Source organism: Callithrix jacchus, chromosome 18, assembly GCF_049354715.1.
Source record: "Callithrix jacchus isolate 240 chromosome 18, calJac240_pri, whole genome shotgun sequence".
NCBI lineage: Eukaryota > Metazoa > Chordata > Mammalia > Primates > Cebidae > Callithrix > Callithrix jacchus.
In genome coordinates this window covers 27,797,951-27,824,629 of record NC_133519.1, presented here as the reverse complement: position 1 = coordinate 27,824,629, position 26,679 = coordinate 27,797,951, and the positions used below count along the sequence as shown (strand labels likewise).

At 45.1% G+C, this 26,679-nt stretch overlaps 1 protein-coding gene across 2 annotated transcripts in view; it reads right to left on the bottom strand.

Annotated features, from left to right (window-relative positions):
• Positions 1-26,679, bottom strand: part of TNR (tenascin R) — a 440,410-nt gene that overhangs the window by 34,741 nt on the left and 378,990 nt on the right. For both annotated transcript variants that reach the window (XM_002760337.6, XM_017966077.4), the window contains 9 exons: positions 24,130-24,315; positions 12,252-12,341; positions 10,891-11,154; positions 10,042-10,311; positions 8,748-8,867; positions 7,720-7,866; positions 4,360-4,479; positions 1,156-1,299; positions 365-495 (listed from right to left, as the gene is read on the bottom strand). In XM_002760337.6, the coding sequence (XP_002760383.3) occupies positions 365-495; positions 1,156-1,299; positions 4,360-4,479; positions 7,720-7,866; positions 8,748-8,867; positions 10,042-10,311; positions 10,891-11,154; positions 12,252-12,341; positions 24,130-24,315 (1,472 nt within the window). The remainder of the gene's footprint in view (positions 1-364; positions 496-1,155; positions 1,300-4,359; positions 4,480-7,719; positions 7,867-8,747; positions 8,868-10,041; positions 10,312-10,890; positions 11,155-12,251; positions 12,342-24,129; positions 24,316-26,679) is intronic.

Here is a 26,679-nt window from a genome sequence, read left to right as displayed (position 1 = left end):
CATGTACTTGGGAGTTTCCAATGTGCTTTGTGTCATTGTATTGGAAGCACCAGCACTACCCAGTGAAGTTGCAGGGGTAGAGACCCTCATTAGCTGGAGAAGAAAGCAAGCCTTGAAGAGGTTTAGCTCTTTGCCTCAATTTACGTAGAGTAATAGCAGAGCTAGGACTATCATCAAAATCTTCCGGCTTGCAGACTAGGGCTCTCTCCTCAACAGCAGGCTGTGTTTCCTTGATGGGAAGCTGATTGCCCTGTGGTTTGCTTCCTTCCCCCTCCCTCCACTGCCTCCTGGTCACTCCACTAGTCAGTTTCCACATGGCCTCACTTGGGAGAAATGGTCTTTTCCCTTTCCAGCAAAACCTCACCTTGCGGCTTCCATCAGTAGATTTGTAAGTCAAGACATAATTTTCAATCTCTGCCCTGGGAGGCTGCCAGGAGATCAGGGCACTTTGTCTGGTGACTTCACTGGCTGTCAGGTTTGCCGGAGGGTCCAGGACTGCAAAGAGGAGAAAGTGCCAAGGCATGCCTGCCTCTCCAGCTCCTCCCCCTGCTTGATTTCAGGCATGGGTATCTATTTGCCCACCTCTCTTGTCTCAGGGTTGCTTACATGCTGATCCTCATTCTGGCTTGGACAGGACCATAAAGGGTGCTCTTGGGTCAGAAGATAATCATTCAGTGCCACAATCATTCTTGTAGCTACTTCCCCTTCCCTCACAGGGCCTCTAGGTTTGGATGTGGTATCTTCCAAACTGACCCTGTATCCTGAAACCCTGATGTCTGCAAGTTCACTTGTGAACTTCTAATGTTTCCACATGGGACCTTTGTCTACTTCCTACTCAGTAGCTCTCTCCTAGATATCTAGCCTTTTAATATCCATCAGACTTGGCTGGGGCAGATGCATTCCGAGTAAAGACCTCACTTGGCCTGGTTCTTCTGCTGTCACCCAGGGTGAGAGCAGGAAACAGTGTCTGCTGGCCAAAAGTTGTAGCTCAGTTTCATTGAATTTGGGCTGTAGTCAGTTCAAATAAGAACAGCTCATAGCTGCTCTGTCCAAAGCCTATAGGTGATAATCTAGTCCACCACAAGAAAACTAATCATTTTTAGAATCCACAAAAGTCCCCAGGGATATGGGGTAGGTAGATGACCATGTACTCACGAGTAGAAAAGTTGGTGCTGATAGTGCCACTGGTGAGAGGCCCATTGGTGGCATACATGGTGGCGGTATAGTGGGTACTAGGAAGCAGGTCAACAAGCTGGAATTCCTCACTGACTCCATCAACCAGGATGGTCTCTCCAGCAACTGAAATCAGATGAATATGAATAAGGCTACTCAGTTTAGGAAAGATCTACCAAATCCAAAGGTGTTTCACATGGATTTACTCATAGAGAATTTTGGAAAAAGTTTTTTAGAGGTTATCTAGCTTGGTGTGTTATTCCATGCAAGGATTCCCCACTCATCTCTTTTTGCATCTTAATTGAAAAAAAGTGTTCTATGTACAGGTCAGATTCTCTATAACTTCTATTTGGGTCTCTGGAGTTATAAAGGATAAATCTAATCCTTTGTCTACATGACCTCTTCCTCTCCACCGCCTTTCCTAATCAAGTTCTCTCTCCACTAGACTGAGAAAATTCGGCCCCCACTTCCCATCACAGTTATGAGACAATTTTAAAACCTTCACAATCCTGTCTGCTTTTCTTTGAACAAATAACAGTTTATCAATGTCCCTGGTAAAGTGTAAAACTCAGAGAACTGAGAACAATAATTGAAAGGTACTGACCAATGAAATAAACAGGGTCAGTCTGTGCTCATGTGATTTATACTAGTTTGTTAGGTTTTGGGAATGCCATGTGATATTGTTGCCATATGCCAAAATTATTGCTAATCAAAGGCTTTCTTTGTACCACTCCCCCTACCTCCCAGGCCAATTTTGTTAGTTGATTTTTTGTGCCCATGGCAGAACTTTGCATTTATTTCTATTGCATTTTGCTTTATTGATTGCATTTTGGGCCACTGTTTTTAGTTTATTCAAATATTTTTGAACTTGGATTCTATTGACCACAATATTGTTTTATACACAAATTTGGTAAGCATGTCTTCTCTGAATTCATTCAAGCTGTTGATAAAACTGTTCATTAGTTCAGGCCAACTCCTCTGTTGGAAAATTAGAATACTTTGAAATTATTTAGTATTTAACAAAGTTTACTAGGCACATTTTCATATTAGGTAGGGCCTTGAGGTTTCAGGTTTATTGTGGTCTAAAGGCATAGAAACAAGTTAAAATTCAAACTAACACTTAATGCTTTGGAAGAACATATGTAAGGACGTTATCTTTTCAGTGTCCCCCTTTGCACATCTTGCCATTTATCAATGCTTCAGCTATGTGAAACTATGGCAGTTCTTTAGACTGCTCACACTCCCACATCTCTGCAAATGCACAGTCTGCTATTTTTCTTGAAATTCCCTTTCTTCTCCTCCTCTTCTTTCACTTTATCTAAGACTTTTCATCTTTCTTTCCCTCCACACCTTGACCCCAATCATAGTAGCCCATTGAACAAGGCCCATGGTGTTCTGTGCCTGCCTATAGCATACACGCTCACATTAAGTTATAACTATTTACTTCTCTGCAACATCATTAGAAGTAAGTTCCATAAAGATGAGAACTCAGTTATTGTTTATGAATCCTTATAGCTTTATAGAGTGTATGGCACATGGGAGGGCATCAGAAGTATTTGTTGAATGAATGGAAGTTCATTGCTTTGGTGGAGCTGTGTGTTTTGTGTCTGTGAGCATATGTGTCTGACCGCCTTTAGGGAAGCTTTGACAGAGATAGGGCTGAAACCCTGAAAGAAACAGCATATGTAAATGCATGGAGGCTTGAGAAAGCATGGTGATAGTTAAAAAATGGAGAATCATAGTACGCAAGGAGGGATGGCAGGAATTGACATGGATTGTGCATGCACACAGAGGGGTTAGGACATATCCATAGTAATGATATCCATTCTTCATGGAGGATCATTCAGTCAGCTACAGTTCTCGCTAACTCCAAATAGGACCTTTCATGTATTTTTCCATGTTAACCAAGGACTAAAGGGTAATGAGGTTTTCTAATGCCTGGTTGAAATACAAATGTACTAGCAGATTTGCCAATGAAAGCAAAGATATAAAGTAGTTTTGATAAAACTTATTCTCGCTCAGTGAACCTGTGCTGGTATATCACTACTTCCTTTTCTAAGTTGTTTAATAGTCTGTTTGAGTTTTTACCTTCCCAAGCTTTGACAATGAATTTACTTCTTTGCAGCTTTCAGAATTGGCTTTCTCTGCCATTTTTGAAGACGAAGACAGCTGCCTGCCTTCTGTCTTCGGGTATCTTTGTTCTCTGGATTCCTGAATGTAACCCAAAACAATTAATGTGATCACGTGTTTGATGTAGGAAGTGAAATAATTTCCCTAAGCGTAGAGACTTGGAGACTCAACACTATTTTGCTTGGGACTTCTCTGTTCTGTTCAACTTCAAATGGTTAAAGGTGAACAAGCATGATGCAGAAGACAGTGAAATTCAGGATTTTGTGTTGGTGAAACCTGTTGTGCTAGATATGAGTAGAAAAGACAGAGACAACAGAAGAGTTTAGTAGTCCTGAATCTTTTGTCCCCTCTGATCATGTATTATCTGTTCCAAGCTTGGTAGTCCCATATCTTCAGTGTTTTTCTTGCTCTGCAAATATTTAGAAAAGCCTGCTTTCTTGTTTGTTGCATTCTGGGGGCAAATCTTAGCTCCGTTCTGAGTTTCATCCTCCTAGTGCTATTGCTCTGTTTTTGAACTTGCCTTTGGTTAATTGCCTTTCTTGCACCTTTTAGATTCAGCTTTCTCAGTTCCTAGATTTGATACAGTTTGCAGAGTTTAGGGATATCTTTTTTTTTTTTTTTTGAGATGGTGTCTTGCTGCAGCTCCTGGGCTGGAATGCAATGGTGCAATCTCAGATCACTACAACCTCTACTTCCTGGGTTCAAGCAATTCTCCTGCCTCAGCCTCCTGGGTAGCTGGGACTACAGGTGTGGCTAATTTTTGTATTTTTAGTACCAACGGGGTTTCAACATGTTGGCCAGGTTGGTGTTGAACTCCTTACCTCAAGTGATCCGTTCACCCCAGCCTCCCAAAGTGCTGGGATTACAGGCATGAGCCACTGTGCCTGGCCTAAAGTTTGGGGCTATCTCGAGGGCTTCCGAGTATACCTGAAGCAGGAACATTTCTAATCTGTCCTTCAGATGGACAAAATGTTTTGTGTATTCACATCATACTGGTCTGCAGCCCCAATTGCCACCATTTCCACTTGCCTGATCTGTAGGCCTGCAGACACCCACCTGTGAAGTGTGTGAGGACAATGACGTAGTTCTCCACTTCACCCATTGGCGCCTTCCACTGCAGCAGGGCTTCTGTTGGAGTGATGTTGGTAGCAATCAGATCCACAGGGTTGTCCATGGCTGAAACAGAATCAATTATCAGTTAAAGGTCAGAGCAGCTGCCTAGTGGAAGTGCAGGGAATGATCTCAGAAGTTCCACTCATGGTGCACGACTGCTGCTGCACTTTTCAAAATAATGAAGTGAGCAAAAACCTCTTCCCTTTCTCCTCTTCTGGTTCCATCAGCCTCTTCCATTTCTTCCTTCCTCCCGCCTCTCAAGTATCCAATTCTCCCCCAACTGCCCCCAGCTCTTCCTTTTAAATAATTCATTAACTTCTTACGTGCACAGTATTGTGCCAGGTACTACAAAGGACTTCAAGGTATGGCTGGAATGGGTTTTCAACATTTGAATCTAGATGTAGCAACCAAGAACACATGGCAGTTGTTAAAATTTTATAGTTAATGAGATAATCACACTTCCCAGGATTTGCACTTTTATAAATGCTAGGATGTGCCTCGTGGAAAGATCTCTGTTGATGAGCTTCAGGACGTGTGGTGGGAACTCCATAGGGTCAGGAGTATCCCTAGGACAGAGAATATAGAAGGTACATCCATGGAATGTCTACGTGGGGTCAGTCAGGTTGCCTCAAAAGTCAAATCTGATTATTGGATGATTGTTTCACTGCTCACAAGTCTCATTCAGAACTGAGTCCTGGGTATTCTTTTTGTTGCATTAGGAGTCAAGAGGATTCTTCCAGGCTTAGGGAGGTCAAGAGGGCCTGTTGGGGGAACAGAGTGTGTGCTTGTCATAGGATCATCTTTCTAGTCTTACTTGCCCATGCTTTAAGCCTTTGCCTTATTACTGTGCTTCTGTTCCATCAGGTTAGAATTTATTACAAGTGGATTTTTTTGTGTATTTTTCTTTTTTTTTTTTTTTGAGACAGAGTCTTGCTCTTTCGTGCAGTGGTGTGATCTCGGCTCACTGCAACCTCTGCCTCCCGGGTTCAAGCAATTCTCCTACCTCAGCCTCCCAAGTAGCTGGGACTACAGGCATGTGCCACCATGCCCAGCTAATTTTTCTATTTTTTTAGTAGAGGTGGGGTTTCACCATGTTGGCCAGGATGGTCTCGATCTCTTGACCTCATGATCCACCCGCCTCGGCCTCCCAAAGTGCTGGGATTACAGGCGTGAGCCACCGCGCCCAGCCACAAGTGAATGTTATTAAAACAGTTCGGGTATCAGCTCAACCTAAGCATCATGCAATTTACTTTTGAGAACTAAGACCTGCTGTTGATCTGGCCCTATTCTCTAATTGAAAGTGTTTTTTCACTTGCCTATGTCCTTTATGACAAAGAAACAACCAGGAAAATATTTTCCTAATGTTAAAATGTGGATTGTGTCCATAATCTATGTGTTCAAAGAGTTTTTCAAATGTAGCCCTGATGACACTATACTTGGCTTGATCTCTCTGAGACATGCATGATGCCATGAGACAACCGTGACACCCTGCAGCAGTACTCACTTCTGAAAGTTGTAAGATCATAGATCTCAAGGTAGAAGAACAGCAAACAAGCAACAGCAAAATAAGACATTCTGGGCAATCTAGTTATTGGAAGGTGGCAAAATAGTTCTGCCTAGACTTGAGGGATGGCAGTTTGGATAAGCACACCATTTGAGTTGCTGATCCAAATATCTGCTTTAGAGATACTAGCCGCTCATGACCAAGAATCCAAGGAATTTTTTTCTTCTGAGAGACAAGGTCTTGCTCTGTCACTTAGGTTGCTGTGCAGTGTCATGATCGTGGCTCACTCCAGCCTTGGACTCCTGGGTTCAAGTGATCCTCCTGCCTCAGCCTCCCTAGTAGCTGAGACTCCATGCCCTGCTAAAGAAATGAGTTTTTGACTAAATTTGCTGCTCTCTTTTATCTTGGGGTGAGAAGGGTCTTGAAATACACTTTATTGTCCTCAATGGGAAAAAGGCTAATTTCTTTAATATGAATTTCTAGGTTCAGAAAGGTGGGATGGAGGCTTCTTTTTGTTTGGACTCCACTTCTGGTCAACACTTGTTGATATTTTAGTGGTCACAGGTAATTTAATAGACGGAGCAGGACTGAATGGCTGAGTTATCTGTACTTATAAGCCTGGAAGGAGACTAGGGAAGACAAGAATATCCAGCGCTGTCTTTAGAAGGATAATTTTTGTGTTTTTGAAGGAATGTTTCTTGACCCATTGCTTTAGAGATGCTATTTCTGAGCTTCTAAGGACATCTACTTAAGCACTGAGGAATTCCAAAGTATATTTTCCTCCTTTGAAAAATACCGTTCTCCAGGGAAATTAAGCAACTGTAGAAAATCCAGGTATTCTCCTGATAAAGCAAGCTGGATGTTTTCCCATGTGCTGTGGAATGATGGCTTAACTAGGAGGTTTGGTCTAGGGTTTGGGAACAGAAAACTTTGGCTGTGCCTGCTAGTGAGTTCTACAGAAAATCTTTGGAAGTTCTGCATGGTATACTTGCTGAGGGGCCAGAGGCAGAGGATCAGTGGCGCTACCAAAAGAGCCTTCTCCTCAGGCTCATCGCATGGGCTTGTTTTCAAGAGGGAGGCCATGGGATTTGGACTACCCTTCCCCACTTTCCTGTATCGCAAGCCAGCCTCTCCCTTGCACCTCCCTTCCTCTAGTCATTATGCAAGAGCTGATGGAGCATGCAGAAGACGTCTGGATCTGACTGGGGGCCCTGTCAGAGACATGAGTGACACGGTGCTCCTACAGGCAGCCCAGGATGTCCATGGAGCCACATCACCTCCACTGCTTTCATCCAGGGTGAAGGAGTTATGGCCACTTTGGTGCCTTCTTTCTCCCTGGAGCACAAAGCAAGAGCAAATGCAGCTTCTTGGTGGTTTCTGGCCATATCTGATGATGAATTTCATGACCCCAATTTCGTTACTGGAATAATGACCCTTTTCTTCTTTGAGATGAAATTTCCTTATCCGAGTCTTTTACAAAATCAGATGAATGATTCAGTTGTCTGTTTTAGATTTCACTTCCACCACATGTCTTTGAAAGGGCACTATTTATGTTGGAAGTTTCATGAACATGCCTAACCTAAACCAGCAAGACTTCTAGAGGGTGACTTTCTAAATGTTTAGTATTAGCGAGGAATATCAGGGGGAGAGAAATTGCAAATTGCCCTGCACAACACAGTAAGTGGGAAGAGCACCCTGAAATGGAGCCTCACTGTTCAGAACCTTCGTATGAGCCCTAACAACTTCACCTAGGTCCTCAGCCAGGGTCCTGACTTGACACAGCATGGAGACACGCGTACCTGTGTGCACCAGAGTGCAGATGCGCTCACTTTCCTCCCTGCCCCGCACGCTGTTGAGGCTGATTTCGTATTCGGTAGCTGGGTACAGTCTGGTGATGGTGAATTCTGTCACAGTGTTGGGCACCACTGAGCTGTCTAGTCGTCCCACTGGAGAAGAGCAGAATCTATAGTTAAAGTTCAGCAGCCCTCTCATTCAAGCAGCCCCTGGAACAGTCTATGTTAATGAAGCACAGATGGGTGTGGGCTTAGCACTTAGTGGGGAGGGACGATAAATGGTTCATGGACTGGAATGCTGGAGTGTGAAGAGGCCTTGCACACTGGTCTTACTCCTTTACTTTCTGGGCTCCTTGGAGCAAAGAAAAATGAGCTACCTATTAAGTGGTTTCCTAACAAGCTGGTTTTCTCTAAGGCAGTGTAGAGGGCACTGATGCAAGGAGCAGTCCACACAGTCTAGAGACAGTGTAGCCTGGAGAACTGTCTGTGTCCTCACTGGAAGTGAGTGTGCCTTCTACTTCCTTAACAATGCCACATGTACCAGCAAGAACTGGCAGGATGCAGGTGAGGTCTGGGCCAATTTCCTCTGACTCATAACTTGGCTGGAGTGGCTGAAATGGGACCACATCACTGTAATTCCCTCCAAGGCTCCATCTGGCTTTGCTGGGTCTTTAGCCATCCCTCTGGATCCTGATCTTAAACTTCATTCTCATAGGAAAGTTCATGTGACCCTTGCTCTTGGCAGATTCTTCTAGGGCCCTTTGTTTCTCATGACACTGCCTAGATAATGGTGACCAGTTAACTCTGCTAGTGAAAGGCCTGCTTTCTGGATGAATATAATCAAGCCTTTCTCAAGAGGCATTGGTGAGTGCAAGGTTTCTTGGCTGCTCACCAGCCCACTCTCCTTCCGATGGAGCATGCCACAGAGAGGAGGAAAAATGCAGGCAGGAGTGGATGTTCTGTGGGATATGCTAGTTCTCCCATAATCTTCACCCAAATCCTAGTATCTTTGAGAAATCAAATAACTTTGTTACCTTGGGTGGGTCGATATGATACTCGGTAGTAATCAAAAGATGCAACAGGAGGGCTCCAGGAGACCATCACTGAGTCCTTGGTCACATTGCTAATTGTGATATCTTTGGGGGGATCAATTCCTACAAGGACCCAGTGGTTGTGGGAAAAAGACAGAAAGTACAGTGTGAAAAAGAAATTCTCATCCCTGGTTTTATGTTGATCAAAAGCCAATGTTGTCCCAAAGGCAGACAAGATCTTTCTGTGTAATAAAATATCCTTAAAACCATGGTCAGGCTCATCTTTCACTTGCAACCTTGTAGGTATGGCCAAGGCTAAGTTAATGGAGAACATTTTAACAACAAGAAGTCAAGTTGGCAAGCTCTGTACCTGTTACCTATCTCCAGGCCAACGAGGAACTTTTTTTTTTTTTAAAGTTCATATGTTTTGTTTTGAACTGGGAGAAATACAGACATTTTCTCTCAGTTAGCTTTTTAAAGACAAACCCAATTTTGCCTGTATCTCTTATTTTTAGCAGCCACCTTTGGTTTTAGTTTTGAAGACTGTCTATTGACTGTATAGGGATTTCAGAGCCCAAGTCCAGAACAAATCCATTTTCCTAAATTGTTTTTCATTTATGCCATGGATTTTTTTTTGACTGCTAGGGGATCACAGAGTTGATCAATTGAGTGTTTAATCTTCTTGTCCAATTTGTGAGTAGGAAACAACCCAAACATACATGCCTTCACCCACATGTACCTCATATTTGAAAGTAACTATATTTGGGAAGAATAAGCTAGGACTGGTCCAATTCATCTCAGAGTGCCTGTGTTTTCTAAGCAAAATACGAATCAATCCCATTCTCTGAATGCCAGGTCACTACCTGATTGCATGCTAGTTCCATGTGAGACTAAGGAAGCATCACTTGTACCAGTGACCTTTCTGGGCAGTCAAGAGATGGCTTTCCAGAATAGAAACAGGTGTCTCTTCACTGTAGAGGGATTCCTCTTGGAGACTAGCTTTCTTCAGTGTTTTTTTCTCTAGGCTGGTAATGGGAGGTCTTTTGGACAAATGCAGTCAAGCTTTGACCTCCTCAAGACATTGACTTCGTCCCACCTTCCAAATGGGAGCTTCTCATCTAATGCATCTTCTGTAGCACTAGAGGGAGTAGCTGTTTCAGAACACCTCATGGACTTTCTTTAGCCATAGAAGCAGTCCCCTACTCCTTGGGTCTTTCTCTTTTAAAATTTCATCGATGTGTCAAAGGCTACTGTGAGAACCCCTTTCATCACCTGCTGCCAAGTCCTCCAGCCTCACCTGTGGTGATGGAGCCCACAATGGGCTCAGATGTCACTGTGCCATGGACAGCCACAAGGTTCACAATATACTCTGTGGCTGGTTGCAGGCCCATCAGGACAGCATGCCTCTTGGTGGCATCCAGGGAGACCTCTGTCATCTCTTCCTCCTCATCCCTGGGGCTGTAGTTCAGAATGAGTCTGTCTGCTGGGGGAGATGGGTCACTCCAAGTGATGTTCACACTGGAGGAGGTCACGTGAGAAAAGTGCAGATGAGATATGGGACGGAAGCCTGCAAAGAGAGGAGATGGATGAAACATGTGAGGAGACGGGCCACTGGGCTAGAAGAACTTCTGGGATAAAGGGATCTGCTCTCCTTGCTAATAAGGGCTACACGTTCACCCACTGACCCAGAGATTCCACCTCCTCACTCTCCAGTCCTTTTCACTCTACTTTTTCCAATCCAAATATGAGAAAATGGATTCTGTTAAAATCAGAAATACCTCTGTGAGTTAATCATAATACTGACCCAGGATTGAAAGCCTATACCCTGGAAGGAATTTAATATGATCCCACAGATCCTCTGAATTCCCACTGATTTACTGCAGCAGGGAAAGATGGACAGAATGAAGTATGTCAAGGCCATAGAGCAACCCGACAGTTTTAGGCAGGTAGCGCTGTTGCTCACCTCTCCGCTTTACTTCCAAACCTTCCCTCTTGATGCACTTCTTGGTTTTGCCTCTATACTTTTCTACCCATCTCTTTTCTCCAAAGGAAATGGAACATTGGAAGAGTGAGTTACCTGGATGAATTTCTCACACTAAGATCCACTGATCCCTGAACCTAGCTGGGATTTCTGCTGCCCTGGTACCTGTGAAAGCATCCACAGTGGACTCCAAGCTCTGCTGCCGACCCCTCTCAGCAGTGATGGAAATGATGTACTCTGCCCCAGGCTCTAGATCTGTCAGTGTGTACGAGGTCCTGTCCTTGGGTACAGTGACTTCTGAGGCGATCCCAGAGGATGGGGTAAAGGTAATTCGGTAGTGGTCAATGGGGCCAATGGCCTTGGTCCAGATGAGGGAGATGGAGGTCTCCGAGGAGGCTGTCACCATGAGGTCTCGGGGACTGTCAAGTTCTGTGGATTGAAATAAATGGCCTATTTTACACAGGTTCCAGAGGAGGGCAGTATTTATTGGCCTGCCCTGCGTGTTTCCAAGCTATCAGCAGGCCTGCTGACTGTGAACACTGGTTTGTCATTGATGACACTTACCTCACGTTTTACTAAGCACCTTCTCTCTGAATGATGGCCAGAGGCTTGGCAAACAGACAAACAATCTGCAGAAAGGCATTGTGAGCTCTGATACCACTGGATTGCATCCACCTCTGGGACAGAGCTGACTGCTGATTTTCAAGCTCTCCATATTCATTTTCTTCCATCCTTTCTCAATAAACCAATAAGGACAAAATGGTAGCCACCACCCAGTAGGGATATGCCCTTCTTGGCAATAGTAGCCTCCAACCCTGAGGCTATTTTGACTTGTTCTAACCAGATCTAGCAGGCCTAGATCTGGTTAGAACATATCTAGCTCTGAGATCTAGCATATCTAGATCTGAGGACCTGGAGACCTTTGTCCATGTGGTTCTCTAGAGAGGTTGGTCTAAAATCCCTAGCCCAGCCCAGACTACTAGTACCATAGCTACTGAAATGACTTTGAAATTTATCCAGGATTTAGAAGCAAAACTGCTGAATCTAGAGCAGCAAGGGTCTCAACTGGACTTTTCTTCTGCCCTCAGATTTAATGGGTTGTTGCAAGTCTAGGTCTTCACTCAAGTGGCCTTTGTGAGGGCCTCTATGGTACATACAGGGTGAAGGATGCCCCATATTCTGCCTGCTGTTGGGGTAGTCTAGATAAAAACATGGCCTGCAATGGCATCAACCTATTTAGGCTTTTTCATGTCTGCTCTGTACAACTCTGAGCAGCTCTTCAGACTCTGGCAGGGGTCGGGGGGTGGCGAGCATAGGTCTGTGGGGAAGAGGGTGACTCCATCCTGCAGGTCAGAGGTCAGAGGTTAGGTATAGGGTGGATGTTGTATTTAGGCTGACAGTTGTCACCAGAGACCCGTTCACTGGGAGACATTGCTTTCTGACTAATTTTTGCCGGGATAAGCCTCCATGACTTCTTAGGTTTATAGGCTAACCTGGTTTTCTTCCTCAGCAGTCCTCCTACTCACCAGTCCTGGCATTCATGGTGGCTGGCACACTTTGCTGTGAGTTCATGATGGCAGATATTCCAACTCCATATTCAGTGCCAGGTACCAGATCTATCAGTGAGTAGAGAAACAAACATTATTCTGTGTATGGGGCAGGACAAGGAAGGCTGAAAGCAGGGAACAAAATGATCTTAGATGCCTGTTCATACCTTGTGTTTAGTCCTCCTTGAATACTCTCCTAATTTCAACTATTAGGAAATCCCAATTTCACTACTTAGGAATCCCAAACAGGATGAATCAGCCCATGCGTAGCTTCCTTCTTGCAGCCAGGCTCTCTGGGAAGCCACTGAGGCTGCCTTGTCAGTGACCTTCAGAGGTGTGCTCACCGAAGGATACAAGGACTCCTTGTATGCTTAGTGTCTCAGGTTGGCTTGAACCAGTGAGGGAAATCTCTTGCTTGAATTGTGAATTTCGGAAATATGTAATCAAGAGAGACAGTGTGGACAGGGGCCTGTAAAGCATTTCTTGAATGTTATATACAAAGACCAAGCTACACCTTTTATAGGAGTCGAGGCCATATGGGACTCCTAGGTCCCTTCAAGGGAGCAAGAGTAGATGGACTTTTTTTCTAAGCACAGGGCTGTCAAATAGGGCATGCAGAAGCTCCGTTGCTGTGGGCTCCTTGCCAAGTTCAGTAATTCAGGCCTCAGAATATCTAAAGCTGTGCATCTAATTTTAGAATAACTTCCAGGGGAGTCGAGGAAGACAGAGGAAATGCAAAAACCATCCCACTAAAGGGTATAAGCTTCTCTGAGGAAATCTTTTGGGGGGTTTCTACAAAGGATCCCTGAAAGGCTTCTAGAATATCTGAATCTCTGGGTTCTCTCCCTGTCCTCCTTCACATTCATTTTCAGACTAACTGGTTTGACTGGTGTAGTAGTTTCCCATTGCTGCTGTAACACATCACCACAATTTAGTGATTTACAACAACAAAAATGGATTCTCTTACAGTTAGTTCAGGTGGTCTGCAATCTAAAGTAGTTCAGCAGGGCTGTGTTCTTTCCGGAGGCTCTAGGGGAAAATCCACTTCCATGCCTTTTCTAGCTTCTAGACGCTGCCTCCATTCTTTGGTTCATGGTCTCATTATCTTCCAAGCCAGCAGTTTCGAATGATCAGATCTGTTCTCTCTCTGACCTCTGCTCCTGTCATCGCATCTACTCTGACTCTGACCTCCCTACATTCATCTTATGAAAGTCCTTATGATCACTTTGGACCCACCTGGATAGTACAGGCTACTCTCTCCTTCTCAAGATATTTAATTTAATCACACCTACAAAGTCCTTTTTGCCTCATAAGGTGGTTATATTCATAGGTGCTTGGGATTCTTTGAGGGCTATTTCATCTGATACAACTGGTGTCAAACTCATCTTTATCTATTAGGACTGGGATTGTAGAAAAACCCAAAAAAGGCCAGGTGTGGTGGCTCACACCTGCAATGCCAGCACTTTGGGAGGCCAAGGTGGGTGGATCACCTGAGGTAGGAGTTTGAGACCAGCCTGATCAATATGGTGAAACCCCATCTCTACTAAAAATATAAAAATTAGCCAGGTGTGGTGGTACACTCCTGTAGTCCCAGTTACTTGGGAGGCTGAGGCAGGAGAATCACTTGAACTTGGGAGGCAGAGGTTGCAGTGAGCTGAGCTCGTGCCACTGTACTCCAGCCTGGGTGACAGAGAGAGACTCTGTCTTAAAAAAAACCAAAAAACAAAAAAAACAAAACCAACAAAATCAAGTGATCACCCGGGGGCCTCTAATGGTCAGTCCGAGTCCTTCTAGTAGGCTCTTTGTGGGGCTTTGCAGGGACTCATGGCTGATTGCTGTGCTATTCTGTGTTTATATAATATCTGTGCTTTTCAAAATGGAATGTGCTTTGAAGTGTCATCACAACCTTGAGAGGAAGGTGGGATAAGCAGTCTTTTCTCCATCTGCATTAGCTTCCTGTGGCTGCTGTTACAAATTACCACACAGGGTGTGGCTTAAAACAACAGAATTGTGTCCTCCTACAGTTCTGAGGTCTAGAAGTCTGAAATCAAGGTGTTGCCAGGACCATGCTTCCTCTGAAGGCTCTGGGGGGCCTAGGCTCTGGTGGTTGCCAGCAGTCCCTGGCATTCCTTGGCTTGTAGCTGCGTCACTCCAGACTCTGCCTCTGTAGACACGTGGCCCTTCCCTATGTGTCTGTGTCTTCCCCTCTTATAAACATACCAGTCACATTGAATTTACGGACCACCCTAATCCAGTATGACCTCATCTTAACTGTACTGTATCTGTAAATACCTTATTTCCAAATAAGGTCACACTCACAAGTTTGGGGTGGACATGCATTTTGAGGGGACTGTTATTCAACACAATACATCATCTTTTTATAAAAAGAAACTGTGGCACAGAGTCGGTCTGTGACCAGCTAGAGATGCCCCCTGGATTTTGGTCTGAGTTCAGGGCTTTTAGGAGGAATGGGATGTCCTATTACTTCCTTCCATCTCACTGGCTCCTCAGGGCAGCTGTGATTTCTCTAGAATTTTGATGGGAAATACTTTTTTTCCCCCTGATTTTGATGGGAAATACTTTGAGCAACAGTTCTTTAACAAATGGCTTGGCTTGGCCGAGAGGAACGCTGCCTGGCAGCCAGGCGTTCTTCATCCCCTTCCTCAGTGGGCTTTAGGGCAGCCCATGCAATAAATATTGCTGAAGCATGGCAGAGCTTACCAGGCCAGTTCCCCCAAGGAATGTAGTCCTTAAGCCCTGTCTGGGCAGGCATCAGAATCAGCCCTCTTTTTCTTTTCTTAAACCAGCTTCTTTCTTTCCCAACCCTTAATTCTTTCTTTCTCTAAAGTGGCAACACCAGTGGAGGTAAACTTTGAAGTTAGAGAGCCTTTGAAGTCTGACATATTTATGTTTATATTCAGTCTCTTCTACCTTCTACCTACGTAATTTTGATTACTTAACATCTTTGAGCCTCAGTTTCTGAAGAATGAGAATAATAACAGCATCTATATCTGAGGGTCATTATGAAGATTACATGAATCAAAGTGTTTAAAGTCCACTAAAATTCAAAGCCTGGGTCTTAGTGGTGGTAGCTAATATTTTACTATTTTGCACAGAGAACTACTCCTGGATTTTGAGTACGTGCGTGTGTGTGTGTGTGTGTGTGTGTGTGTGTGTGTGTGTTCTCATCTACTATAAAAACTGCCTCAGGCAAGTAAAGGCTGGTCATGGGTACATCTGTTGTTGGTTTGCTGGAGCGTACCCTGTTGGCTGTGTTGGAAACCAGTGACACAGGGAGTCCAGGTGGCAGTGAGGACCTTGCCCTGGCTGGGCCAAGTACCTGTCTCTAGATTGAGTGGGCAATTGCAACACCCCCAGATCCCTTTGAAGCACACATTTATCTCTGTCAATATGCTCAGTGAGTCCCAGGTACATCCTTGGTTGCAGAAATGAGATTCCCTTTGGGACATAAACTACTTTTCTCAGGGAACTGATTGAGACCTTCAATTGCCTATAATGAAGTAGAAATTCTCCAGCATAGATGAAGGGTGACAGACCGAGGGAGGAAGAAATTATGCATTGCCAAACAGATCTAACATGTAACACTTTCATCCCAGTTTCTTATTTATGAAGCTTAAATGAAATGTTCAATAATTTACAATGGAATCATCTTCTCCCAGAAAACTGCAGAGCAGAATTTAAAACACTCTCTTCCCAGGTTTTCTGTCTAGAGGATGGAAAAGTGGGACTCGCCTATAGGTTTGCGCCTGCTGCTTTACTTTGATTTTCAGCAGCTTTCTTCCATGGTACAAGTGAATTGTTGCTCTTTGCCAGCAGGTAAAATACAGTTCTGCTGGAAAAGAAAAACATGTATCGGAGGCATAGCTAGTGCGCTTATATATCAGCGCTCTGAGTACTCCTAGGGATTTCTCACTTTTTCAAGACCCCATTGCTCTCTATCAATGCCCCCTTTATCTCTCCATCCAATTCCTGCAAGTGGTAACATATAAATGACTCTGTTCCCTTTTTTAACAATAGCACAGAAAATTCATCCCATAGGAAATCACTGCTTTCCATTCCTTATAGAACTTTCTTTGTTCAGCTTGGAGGTTGATGCTTTTCTCAACTTTTTCACCTCACACCCATTCTTCTTGGAACCCCTAAAGCATAGTCATCCACTCAGCAAATATTATTAAGGGCCTCCTTTGTGTCAGGCACAAGGCTATGCGAGCTGAACAAGACATTAGCCTTGCCTTTTTGGGGATGAAAAGGAATCTGTTCTAAAAAAGTAAATTAATTATTTAGTGAGCACCCATAATATGCCAAGCACTAAGCTACATGGAAAAGAATAATGACGAAGGGGAAGGAAGGAAAAGAGGGGTAAAAAATGAAGAATTTCTGTGTGTCTGATGGCAAAGAGTTATGCAGTTATATATAACTGAGCTTCTTAAAGACTCACGCATGTGGTTTAATTTCCCTGCAGCGCTACCGATAGGGTGTTGCAGCTGAGCAAACAGAGGCTCTGAGAAGTCTATTCCTTGGTCAAGGTCACAAAACTAATACATGATAAAACTAAGTTTGGGATCCAAATCCCCTGTTCTTTCCAACACATCATAGCATGGTTCCCATCCCTGAGTCTTACAGGCCAGGAGGAGAGTGAAGTAAGCAAACTGGAATTCGAGAGTGATTTGGCACCTGTTATAATTTGGATGCTTGTCCTCTCCAAATTTCATGTTGCCTTATCATCCCCAGCGTTGGCATGGGGCCCAGTGGGAAGTGCTTGGGTCATGGGGGCGGATCTCTCATGAATGGCTTGGTGCTGTCCTCAAGATAGTGAGTGACTTCTCGTCAGATCTGGTTGTTTAAATGTGTGTGGCACCTCCCCCTAACCTTGCTCCCTCTCTCATTGTGTGATGTGCTGGCTCCCCCTCTGGCTTCCCCCATGGTTGTAAACTTTCTGAGGCCCTCACCAGAAGCAGATGCTGGTGCCATGTGTCCTATACACCCTGCATAACTGTAAGCCAGCCAAACCTCCTTTCTTTATAAATTACCCAGCCTCCGGTATTCCTTTATAGTAATGCCAATGGACTAATACAGGACCGAAGCAGGGGCTGCTAACAGGACAAGATCAGCATGGGTTGTAACAGTCAGATAAGTCTTTCCAGAGGAGGTATTTGAGTTGGAACTTGAAGCAAGCTACGATAAGGAAAGATAGAGGGAAGGAAATATGGATTTCTCTAGTGGTCAGAATGGGGCATAATGAGCATTCATAGATTAATTAGGGCTAGAGAGGAACAGAAGCTAGCACATTCTCACCTACACTGCAAAGATTGTGGTGATAAAAGCAGAATGACTCACTTCGCCCTGTTTTGGAAACCTATTCTTCATGCTTGCTGTTGCCAGCAGGGAAAGTGGTAGGGAGAAGGAGGCCCAAGGAACTGAGATTGCTGTCTCTTGTTAGCAAAAACATGAATAAGACACTTGGGGTCTGCAGGCTTACTTGGGCTCAGGTGAACATGAGGAAATATGAACCTTTCCATCTCTAAATCCCTGGGATCATCTCCCAAGTGTCTGTGAAGCTCAAGTCTATGAAACTGAGCTTAGGGATGTGATTGGCCCTAGAGCACTGGGTGCCTACCTTCACAGAAAGGGACAAACTGAGGACCCTGTCCCCAAGGAACTTGCAGTCAATCTGTAGTTTTTATAGGAATTATGTTGTTGTTGTTAGTTTTCATATTGGTTTCCTCACTAGACTCTTAGGTCTTTTGGGTCAAAGATTTGATTTCTTTCAGTATGCAGTGTAGTGAGAAAACAGGCATAGAAGCAGTATGGCGGCAGTGGTGGGGAATGCTGGGAGATTTCTAAGAAAGAATATCTGGACTGGGTTTTGAAGGATCCAGGGACACCTGGTGGCAGGGAGGGCATCCCAGACAGAGAAAACAGGGCATGCAAAGGCAGCTCTGGTAAAATAATTCATGGAAACCCATGGACTAATATAGGGTTCCTCATAAAGTTGCCATCAGTGGAATGTGGAGACCGGAAGTTTCATAGGGGATATATGTGGAGAGGATCTTTGGAGAGCCTTTGAAATCACACCAGATAGGCACCAATCTACTTTTTAGTTAAATGGAGATCTGAGCTCCCAGCCTCCCCACACTTATCTCTTTGGATAACGACAGGTGCATCTTCAGGGTTTTCTGAACAAGCCAGGCTTTTGAGGCCATCTCCCTGCTTTTTTGGGTGTGCATGATCAAGTTGCAAGAGAAGCAGCCAATTCCATCCTGATTTAAAGGAAAGGGACTGGCCTAACAAGCCCATTTTGATAAGAAAAATAATACTTCTAAGGACTGTTCCCAGATGGAGCGTTCTTGTTGCTGGTGGAATTAATGAGAAACACAGCTCATCAGCTCTGTCCTGCGGCAGCGTCCCTGTTCTGGGTTGTTGCTGTGAACAAGTTCTCCCTGCTAAGGAAGTGGAAGCTGCAGCTGAACTATCCCCATCTGGATTTGCCTTTGGTCCCCTTATCCCCAGGCTTTAAGACAAATAAGGAATAGGCCCTGTATGTCCCAACTCCGCGAGGAAGAGGTATGTGGAAGCCTTTGCCCTTTCTCTCTTCCTCTTCTACTTGGGTCTCTGCAGCCCACTCCCCACCTTGCTGCCCCTGGAAGGCGACACCAGGTTTAGAGGGTGCCTTACCAAAGTGACCACTTGGGGTCACTGTGACTTCACCCAAAGGAGGCTGAGCACTGTCTGGCCCAGGCCCCCAGATCTTGTGCCTGGTCCTCTCCTCAGAAGAGCTGCGGGGCATTGAAGGTCTGGCGCTGGGTTTGGTGTTTGTGCACTGGCCCATCAGGGAGTGTAGACAGGGCGACGTGGGCATCGAGTGCTGTGGTCAGTGCTGACTTGCCAGCTGGACTCCCTCTGGAGTCTCAGATTTCTTCTCCTGTGGACAAGCACATGGCCTGCCAAGGTACTCTGAGGAGGCCATCTTCTCACCACTAGATCCCCATTTGGGCCAGAAATCTTGAAGGTGGCAACTCCCAAAGCATGATCGGGACATGCTTGCGGACGTCAGCCTAGTGTGTGTGTGTGTGTGTGTGTGTGTGTGTGTGTGAGAGAGAGAGAGAGAGTGAGGGTATATGAAAGTGTAGTGTGTGTCAATGCATGAGCATGTGTGGTGTGTATGTAAGTGTGTGCATGTATGTGTGCATATGAGTGTGTAGGTGTGTTTGTGTGTGCCTGTGGTGTGAGCTCATCAAGTGTGGCTGGCTGTGAGTCTGTTTTCTTGCAGTCCTATGTTGTATCACATCTGTAGGAACTGTCAAGCTTCTGGATTTCCAAGGTTCTGCTGGCAATTTTTCAGCTTGTCAACTGAGATAGAGATAGTCCTGATACAGGGAGAGGCAGCAGGTTGGCAAGTGCCACCATGAGACCCACAGGCAGGTGCCCTGTGGAGTGGGTGAAGGGTGCAATGAAGGGATGGTTGTGAGAGCATGGGGCTCCTGTGGCCATGTGGGCCCGGCTCCTTTTGCCTTGTTTCCTGGTCATGAAATCCTCAAGGATCCTGGGCTTCTGTTAATGAGGGAATACCAGGTGAGAAAGTGTGGATGGCTGAGGGCAAGCCCGCTCCCTCCTGCTAAAACACAGCAGCCACACGCCTTTTTGTTGACAGATTAGAACAGTCACCTCAGACACAAAGGCCAGAGTAGTGTTTGTAATTTGCGTTAGTCCCAGGCAGGGAAGTTGATGTTTTTGGCCAAATTGCAATCAGGAACTAAAAATCTTCTCCTCCCCGCTCTCTCTCTTTCCCTCCCTCCTTCCCTCCATTTGGAGTTTTCTAAATGATTTATTGTTTTTTGTTGCTGCTCAGAAAGCAGAGTAGTGTTGTAGCCTGTTACCTGGTGCCAGGTTCTAATCTGGCTAGTAAGGCGTGTAATACTCAAGGACCCCTTTAGGACTATAGGTATGGTGCACAGGCCAAAAAGACATCATCCAGGTTAAGTGACTGAGCCTAAAACAGACTTACAGAAGCCACCAGAGCAGAGAAAAAAAATCATTACAGACATTGAGTCTGTTCTTCAGAACCAAATTCATATCCCAGAAGGAATTCTCTGGACATTGCCTACAGAGAATAATGGAGGTGGAGGGAAGGTTTGGAATTTTGGGCCTCAGCCTGGACTCTATGTGGCAGAGGATGACATTTGTAAAAAGGAAGGTTGGGAGAGGGTACTTGCTGCCAGCAAGCCCTGGGAATGGCTCAGAGACCAGGAGAGTGAGGAAGCGCCTGAATTCCACAGCAAAGAGGAAAATGGTGGCCTCAGAGACAAGGACTCCTGCAGGGGATGGCAAACACAGGTGCCACAGAGCTTTAAGGGTTGAGAGTCAGCAGTGAGAGTAAAGGGGGCCTGACCTTGTGCCTGGCAAAGGCCAGGCTGCCGTGGCTTCAGGTCTGAGCTTTGCGGGGATGAATACCAATAAAAAGTTGAATGGGTATTGAGTGCTTGCTGTGTGCCCAGCTCCATCCGAAGTGCTTGAATAGAGATCTATGTATGATTTCATTTAATCCTCACAACAACCCAATGAGGTGGACAGGATGTCTTTCAGATGAGAAAACTGAAGTGCAGGAAGTTGAAGAACTTTGCTCAAGGATGCACACTTTATGAAGCTGGCTTCACACCTGAGTGGGGGCATTCCCAAAGCTGTGCTCTAAGTGATTGCTTCTTGCTCATGGATTTCATTGAAGTAGGGGTCCTAAAATGCAGGCTCTGGGTCAGTAGTTCTTGGGGAAAGAGGCCTCCAACATTTCTGGGGGTGATGCCCGGGCTGCTGGTGCTGTACCACGCTGTGAGAGGCAAGGGTCTACACCACTATGCCATGTGGACTAAAGGAGGCCATCCCAAACCATCCAGTAGCTCACAGATCTCTTCATATCTTTCTTCTCCACCACTGTCATCCACTTACTGAGTAGTTTGTTGTCAGAAGCACTACCTTCAACTAGTTACATGTATTGCCTCATGAACACCTCATGATGGTGCTGTGGGGTCAGTGGTATCTGTCCCCTGGACCAGATGAAGAAACAGAGGCTTAGAGAGGTTAAATCGACTGTTCCAGATCACACAGCAAGTGGCAAGCCTGGATACAGAGCTGAAAGTCTAGGCTCTTAGCGTGTTGCATGGAGCAGAGCATTCAAATCAAACTGAGTCTGAACACAAGCGTTGGAGGCTGAAAAACTGAACTCTTTAGGCTTCAAGTTGGAGAGTGAGGGAGAAAGCACAATGTTTTAGAGCCAGAGTCAAGCTGCTCCCTTTTGTTCCTTTCTCTTTTTCATGGCTCTCCCTTCCCTTCCCTGGAAGCCTCAGCAAGAGAACCAGCAATCCTTGCAACTAGTGTCTCAGTGAGTACAAATATACTTGATTTCCTCATGTGCCAGTAATCCCTTCTTAAATTATGTTAAGCTATTTGCCTTTATAAATCTCCCCAGCAGAGAGCTCCCTCAAATAATTATGTGTAATATGAAAATGTAATATAATGTAATATATATATTCAAAATGTTTTAAATCTGACTGTAACAAAAAATCAACCTATTTAAGCCCCCTACTCAATAATAATTTTCCCATCCCTTCTAGGTTGGTGGCATTTAAATGTGGATGGTCCCTTACATTTTAATTCTTTAGCAGAAGCAGCTGTGGAAGGGGAACCTTCTGACTGGGACTCAGAGGGACTGGCTTTAAATCACAGCTGTGTCCCTTGCCAGCTTTGTGAACATGGGCAAGTTTTCAAACTCCACGAGCCCCAGTTCCCTCATCTGTACAGAGGGGACGCTAACCATACCTACCTCATGAGGGTGGTTGTGAGGATGAAAGAAGCTGTAACTGTATGAGGTGCCTGGAATAAGACAGATGATCCGTGAGTGTTGAATCTTCTTTTTTCCCAGTAGTGGGAAATAATAACTAGGATGTGTCTGGGTTTTCTGTCTCTCTCAGGATTTCTTGGTGCATCCTCCATCTGAACAGCTAGCCGTCGATTTTATATAACTGCTAATTACCAAATTAGCCTGCGGCTCTAGGCAGGGATGGGCTGTGCTCAGAATCAGTTCCCTCCTGTATCATTTCAGTTTTTTCTTTTTCTTTTTTTTTTTTTTTTTTTTTTGGTTTAGCTTAATTTTTGTGACTGTTTCTAGCTCTCTGTGAGGCCGTATGCCAGCTGGCCTATCCTTTCTCTGCCTAATTCACCCTGTTAATCTGCTTGATCAGCATATCTTCCCATCTCCTTGCTATGCCTTCAGGATTGCGTCTGTCTGGAAAAGGCATTTATTATATTTACTTTAACTGGCTGTATTTGGCAAGGCGGCCTGGGATTTTAACTTGGGAAGAAAACAACTTTGATTAGACTGCCCTTGTTTACTGTACACACTCTTTGCTGTGTATCCCTTGTCTACTGAGACAGCACATACTTTTGCAGGAATCCAAGACACAAGTTAAGCAAACTCTCTGTCTTTGAGAACATTGGCAGCTCCTGGTCCATGACTGTTCTGCACAGTAACTCCTTCATCTGAAAACCATGCCCCATTTCCAGTCTTCTACCCTTTGGTGAGTTTGGGCAGGCAGGTTTTCTTGGATAGGTGAGCCAAAGGCCTCAGGAGAGGTGTTCACTGGGTATCATACTCCCAGGGGGCAGGGAACACTTCCCGGCCAGGTGTCATGGTGACGGCGGACACTGCCTTAGTCCATGCCATCATCGTCTCCATTTGACTCCACCAACAGCCTTCTAACCAGTCTTTCTGCCTCTGACCTTGCCCTTCTCTGTACAATCCAGTTGTTACATCACCTTATTTAAAATTTCTCAATGACTCTTCATTGCCCCAAAGAATAAACCCAAACGTTTCATAGGGTGAACAAGGCATGACTCAGCTCTCACTTTATCAGTGAACTCTTGCAGTCCATACCCAAGTCATAGTGAACTTCTGCATTTCATTCATTTGTTCAGGAAATGCTGAACCCTGAGATTCAATGAAGAGCAAAACCGAATATGGTCTAATGTTCACAGAGATTTAGGTCTTGGGTGGAGATTGACAGTCAAATCATGCCACACATGTAAAATGATAATCTGAGGAGTGCTAAGAGGTGAGTGGAAACTGACAAGATGAGGCTGCTGGACACAAGGAACTGACCTCTCCCAGGAACCAAATAGGCTCCCTGAAGTGGGGAGTGACCTGGGAGTGGAAAGGGAAGCCTGCATTGGTTAGGTGAAAAGGTTCCCATCAGGCAGAGGGAACAGCATGTGCCAGCCCTGTGGCAGGAAGGAAAACGTGTTTGAGAAATGGGAAAAAGCAGACTTGTGGGCCTAGAGCCCAGAAAGCACCAGGGGATGTTGGTGGGAGGTGAGCCTGGAGAGGGCAGGGGAAACTAGGCTAAGGTTTGGGCTTATCCTAAGAGCAGTGGGAAGTCCCTGGAATATCTGCACAGTGCAATGGCATAATCAAAAATGTGCTTTGAAAAAGTCACTGAAGGTGTGAAGGGTGGGCCAGGACACAATGTGAGGTTAACAATTGCAGTGGTTAAGATAAGAGATGAGAACCCAGGAGGTGGAGGTTGCAATGAGCTGAGATCACGCTATTGTACTCCAGTGTGGGCAACAGAGAGAGACTCCATCTCAAAGAAAAAAAAAAAAAAGAGATGATAGTAGCTTAGACAGGTGATGGCCGTACAATGGACAGTACTAGGCATATTTGCAAGGCACTTAAGAAATGAGATCCAAAGGAACTGGCCATGGGTTCGTAAGGTGGGTGGGTTGGGGAAAGAACTATGAGGGTGTAGACTCAGCAACCAGCACACTTCAAGAGATGGGTCTTACTCACCTGTCAGGGTGGCCCTGGTGGTTGGACCAATGCCCTTGGGGACCAGTACCTCGTGATACTGCTCACCCGCCAGGGTGCTGTACACAAGCTTGTACTCCTGAACTTCGGCCTCGCTGTTATCCCACTCGAGGTCAAGGCTGGTTGCTGTACGAGAACCAACCCGCAAGTTCTTAGGGGCATCGATCTCTAAAAACAGACATCGCCAACATTATTTGTGATAATGTCATGTACATTTGTGGTGCATCTTGAACTCTGAAACAATTGGAGGTGACAGCCCACACCCCCTGACTCTCTAGCTCACATTTGAGTGAACACTGTAGCTACCCTTAGCTTTTTGGTCTGCCATGACAAATTCCTTGGACAGGTGAGAGTATTACTTGGGAGGTGGAGATTGACACACTTTGTACTTCCCCTATTTCCATTCAAGAGTTCCAGTGGCATTCTGGAAGCTTTAAAATGAGCCAGTCAACATCATGAGCTTAAAAACAAAACAAGGGAGACCCCAGTAAAAGAAAATCAGAGCCAGCTCCTGAGCGATGGAGATGGAATAGAACAATATCAAATTTGACCACTAAACAAAAAGAAAACTGTTGATTTCAAGATTTTGAAGTATAAGGTGCCTTCCCCTGTGTTTACTTGCATAAACACAGCTGTAAAGGTAAAAGATATATGGAGTATGTGATGTAGCAGAAATAATATAGGCTTTGGAGTCAGGCTTCAGTTTGATCCCCAGCTCTGACATCTTTGGTAATGGAACCATGGGCAAGTCTTTTAACCTTGCTTGGCTTTGATGGCCACCTCTGTAAAAAGGGCAGATAATGCCAACGTTTCAGGTTGTTGCATGAATTAGGCAATCCACGTGCAGAACATAGCTTGATGCCCTGTACAGAAATAGGTGCCCAAGGCCTGGGCTGGCTTCCTGTGGCCTCTGAAGCTTTTTCTGAGTTCCACAACCCCAATGCTTGCTCACTTGGGTTGCCACAGAAAGACCACGGGGCCACTGCTTTTTTTTCTCCCAGGACTGCCTATCTCCTCGGGCCTCTTTGGGGCAGAAACAGCATAAACAACTTGCCGTGCAACAAGATGCTGCCCAGAACAGCTGTCACTGAAAACATTTAAAATAGTTCTTGCCTTTGACACTTGAATTTAACTTTGGGGTGAACTAGCCATTCATTCTGAGAAAACCTCCAGTGGACTGTTTTAATTTGCAAATGCAAGGCAAGTTTCCACCAATTGTTCTTGTGGAAACTGAAATGCTGTGAATCAGTCTGAGCGCAGAGGCTTCGGAGTGAAAAGTGTTCTGTTTAGTGATGTAAATTGGGTGAATCTTTCAGCAGATTTATGTCTCTGCAGCTTGTTTTCCTGCGAAATATTTCCTCACTTACTATACTTTAGATTGCCAGATCCTATGCATTCTTGATGTGTTATGTGTGTTATTTCTCTAGCAGTTGGATGGAGAGAGGAACTTGGATGGAGAGGCATGTGGAGGAACACCTGCCCCTGCATTGTATGCCCCTACATTTCATGCACAAGGAGAGGCTGGGCAAAGGGACTGGGCTGGGCTTGAGATGTGCAGCTCGAAGTGAACTGGAGCAAAATTAATTTAGGTTTAGGGTTAAGGTTGAGACTTCTACCTAGTGCTCTCCACAGCTAAAAACCCAGGCCTTAGAAATGTTAGAAAGACTATGTTTTCGGGTTTTCTTTTTGTTTCTTTCTTTTTTTGTATTTTTGATCATAGAGATTGTGGCCTGTAGATTAAGGGGCAGCGTTGTCTCTGAAGGGACCAGACACCTCCAATGTCAATGGTCCTGAGAGAAGTCAATCCTGAGAATGAGGTCTGCGAAGGTGGTTGTTAGAGCTAGGATGAGTTGAAATTGTTTGCTCCCTCTGGCCTGAAGTCTGAACTGTAGGAGGGAGGGCCACTGAGGGCGCCCCTGTAGATGGGAGCTGAGCTGTTGCCTGCAATGTCAGCAGGTCAAGGGCAAGGCAAAAACAGATGTCTAGTGGGGGGCCCTGTGGAGAGACTTGAGACTGGAATAGATATATCTAGTCTCTAAAATGTAAATTAGATTAAGTATTCCCCTGCTTGAAACTTTTCTGTTGCTTCCTGTTATAAACTCCTAATTGTGGCTGGCAGCGCTCTGCGTGATCCGGCCTGAAGTCTGAACTGTAGGAGGGAGGGGCCACTGAGGGCACCCCTGTAGATGGGAGCTGAGCTGCTCAGATATCACCATGTATGACATCTACACTTATTTGCTGTGTCCCAGCTATGTTGCTTTTTTTCTGCTCTTGAAACTCATCAGGCTTATTCCTACCTCAAGACCTTTGCACTGGCTTTTGCCTTTGCCTTGAATGTTCTCAAGATCCTCACATGGCTTAGGTCATCTAGGTCTTAGTTAAAACATTACCTTCTCAGAGAGTCCTTTTCAAACTGCTCAGCCCTATGTGGCCATCCCTCTGGATCGTTTATTTCACTTTACATCATAGCACTCATGATCAGAACAATTTTGGGTGTGTCTTTTCTTCCTTGTCCAGTTCTTCCACTGAAAT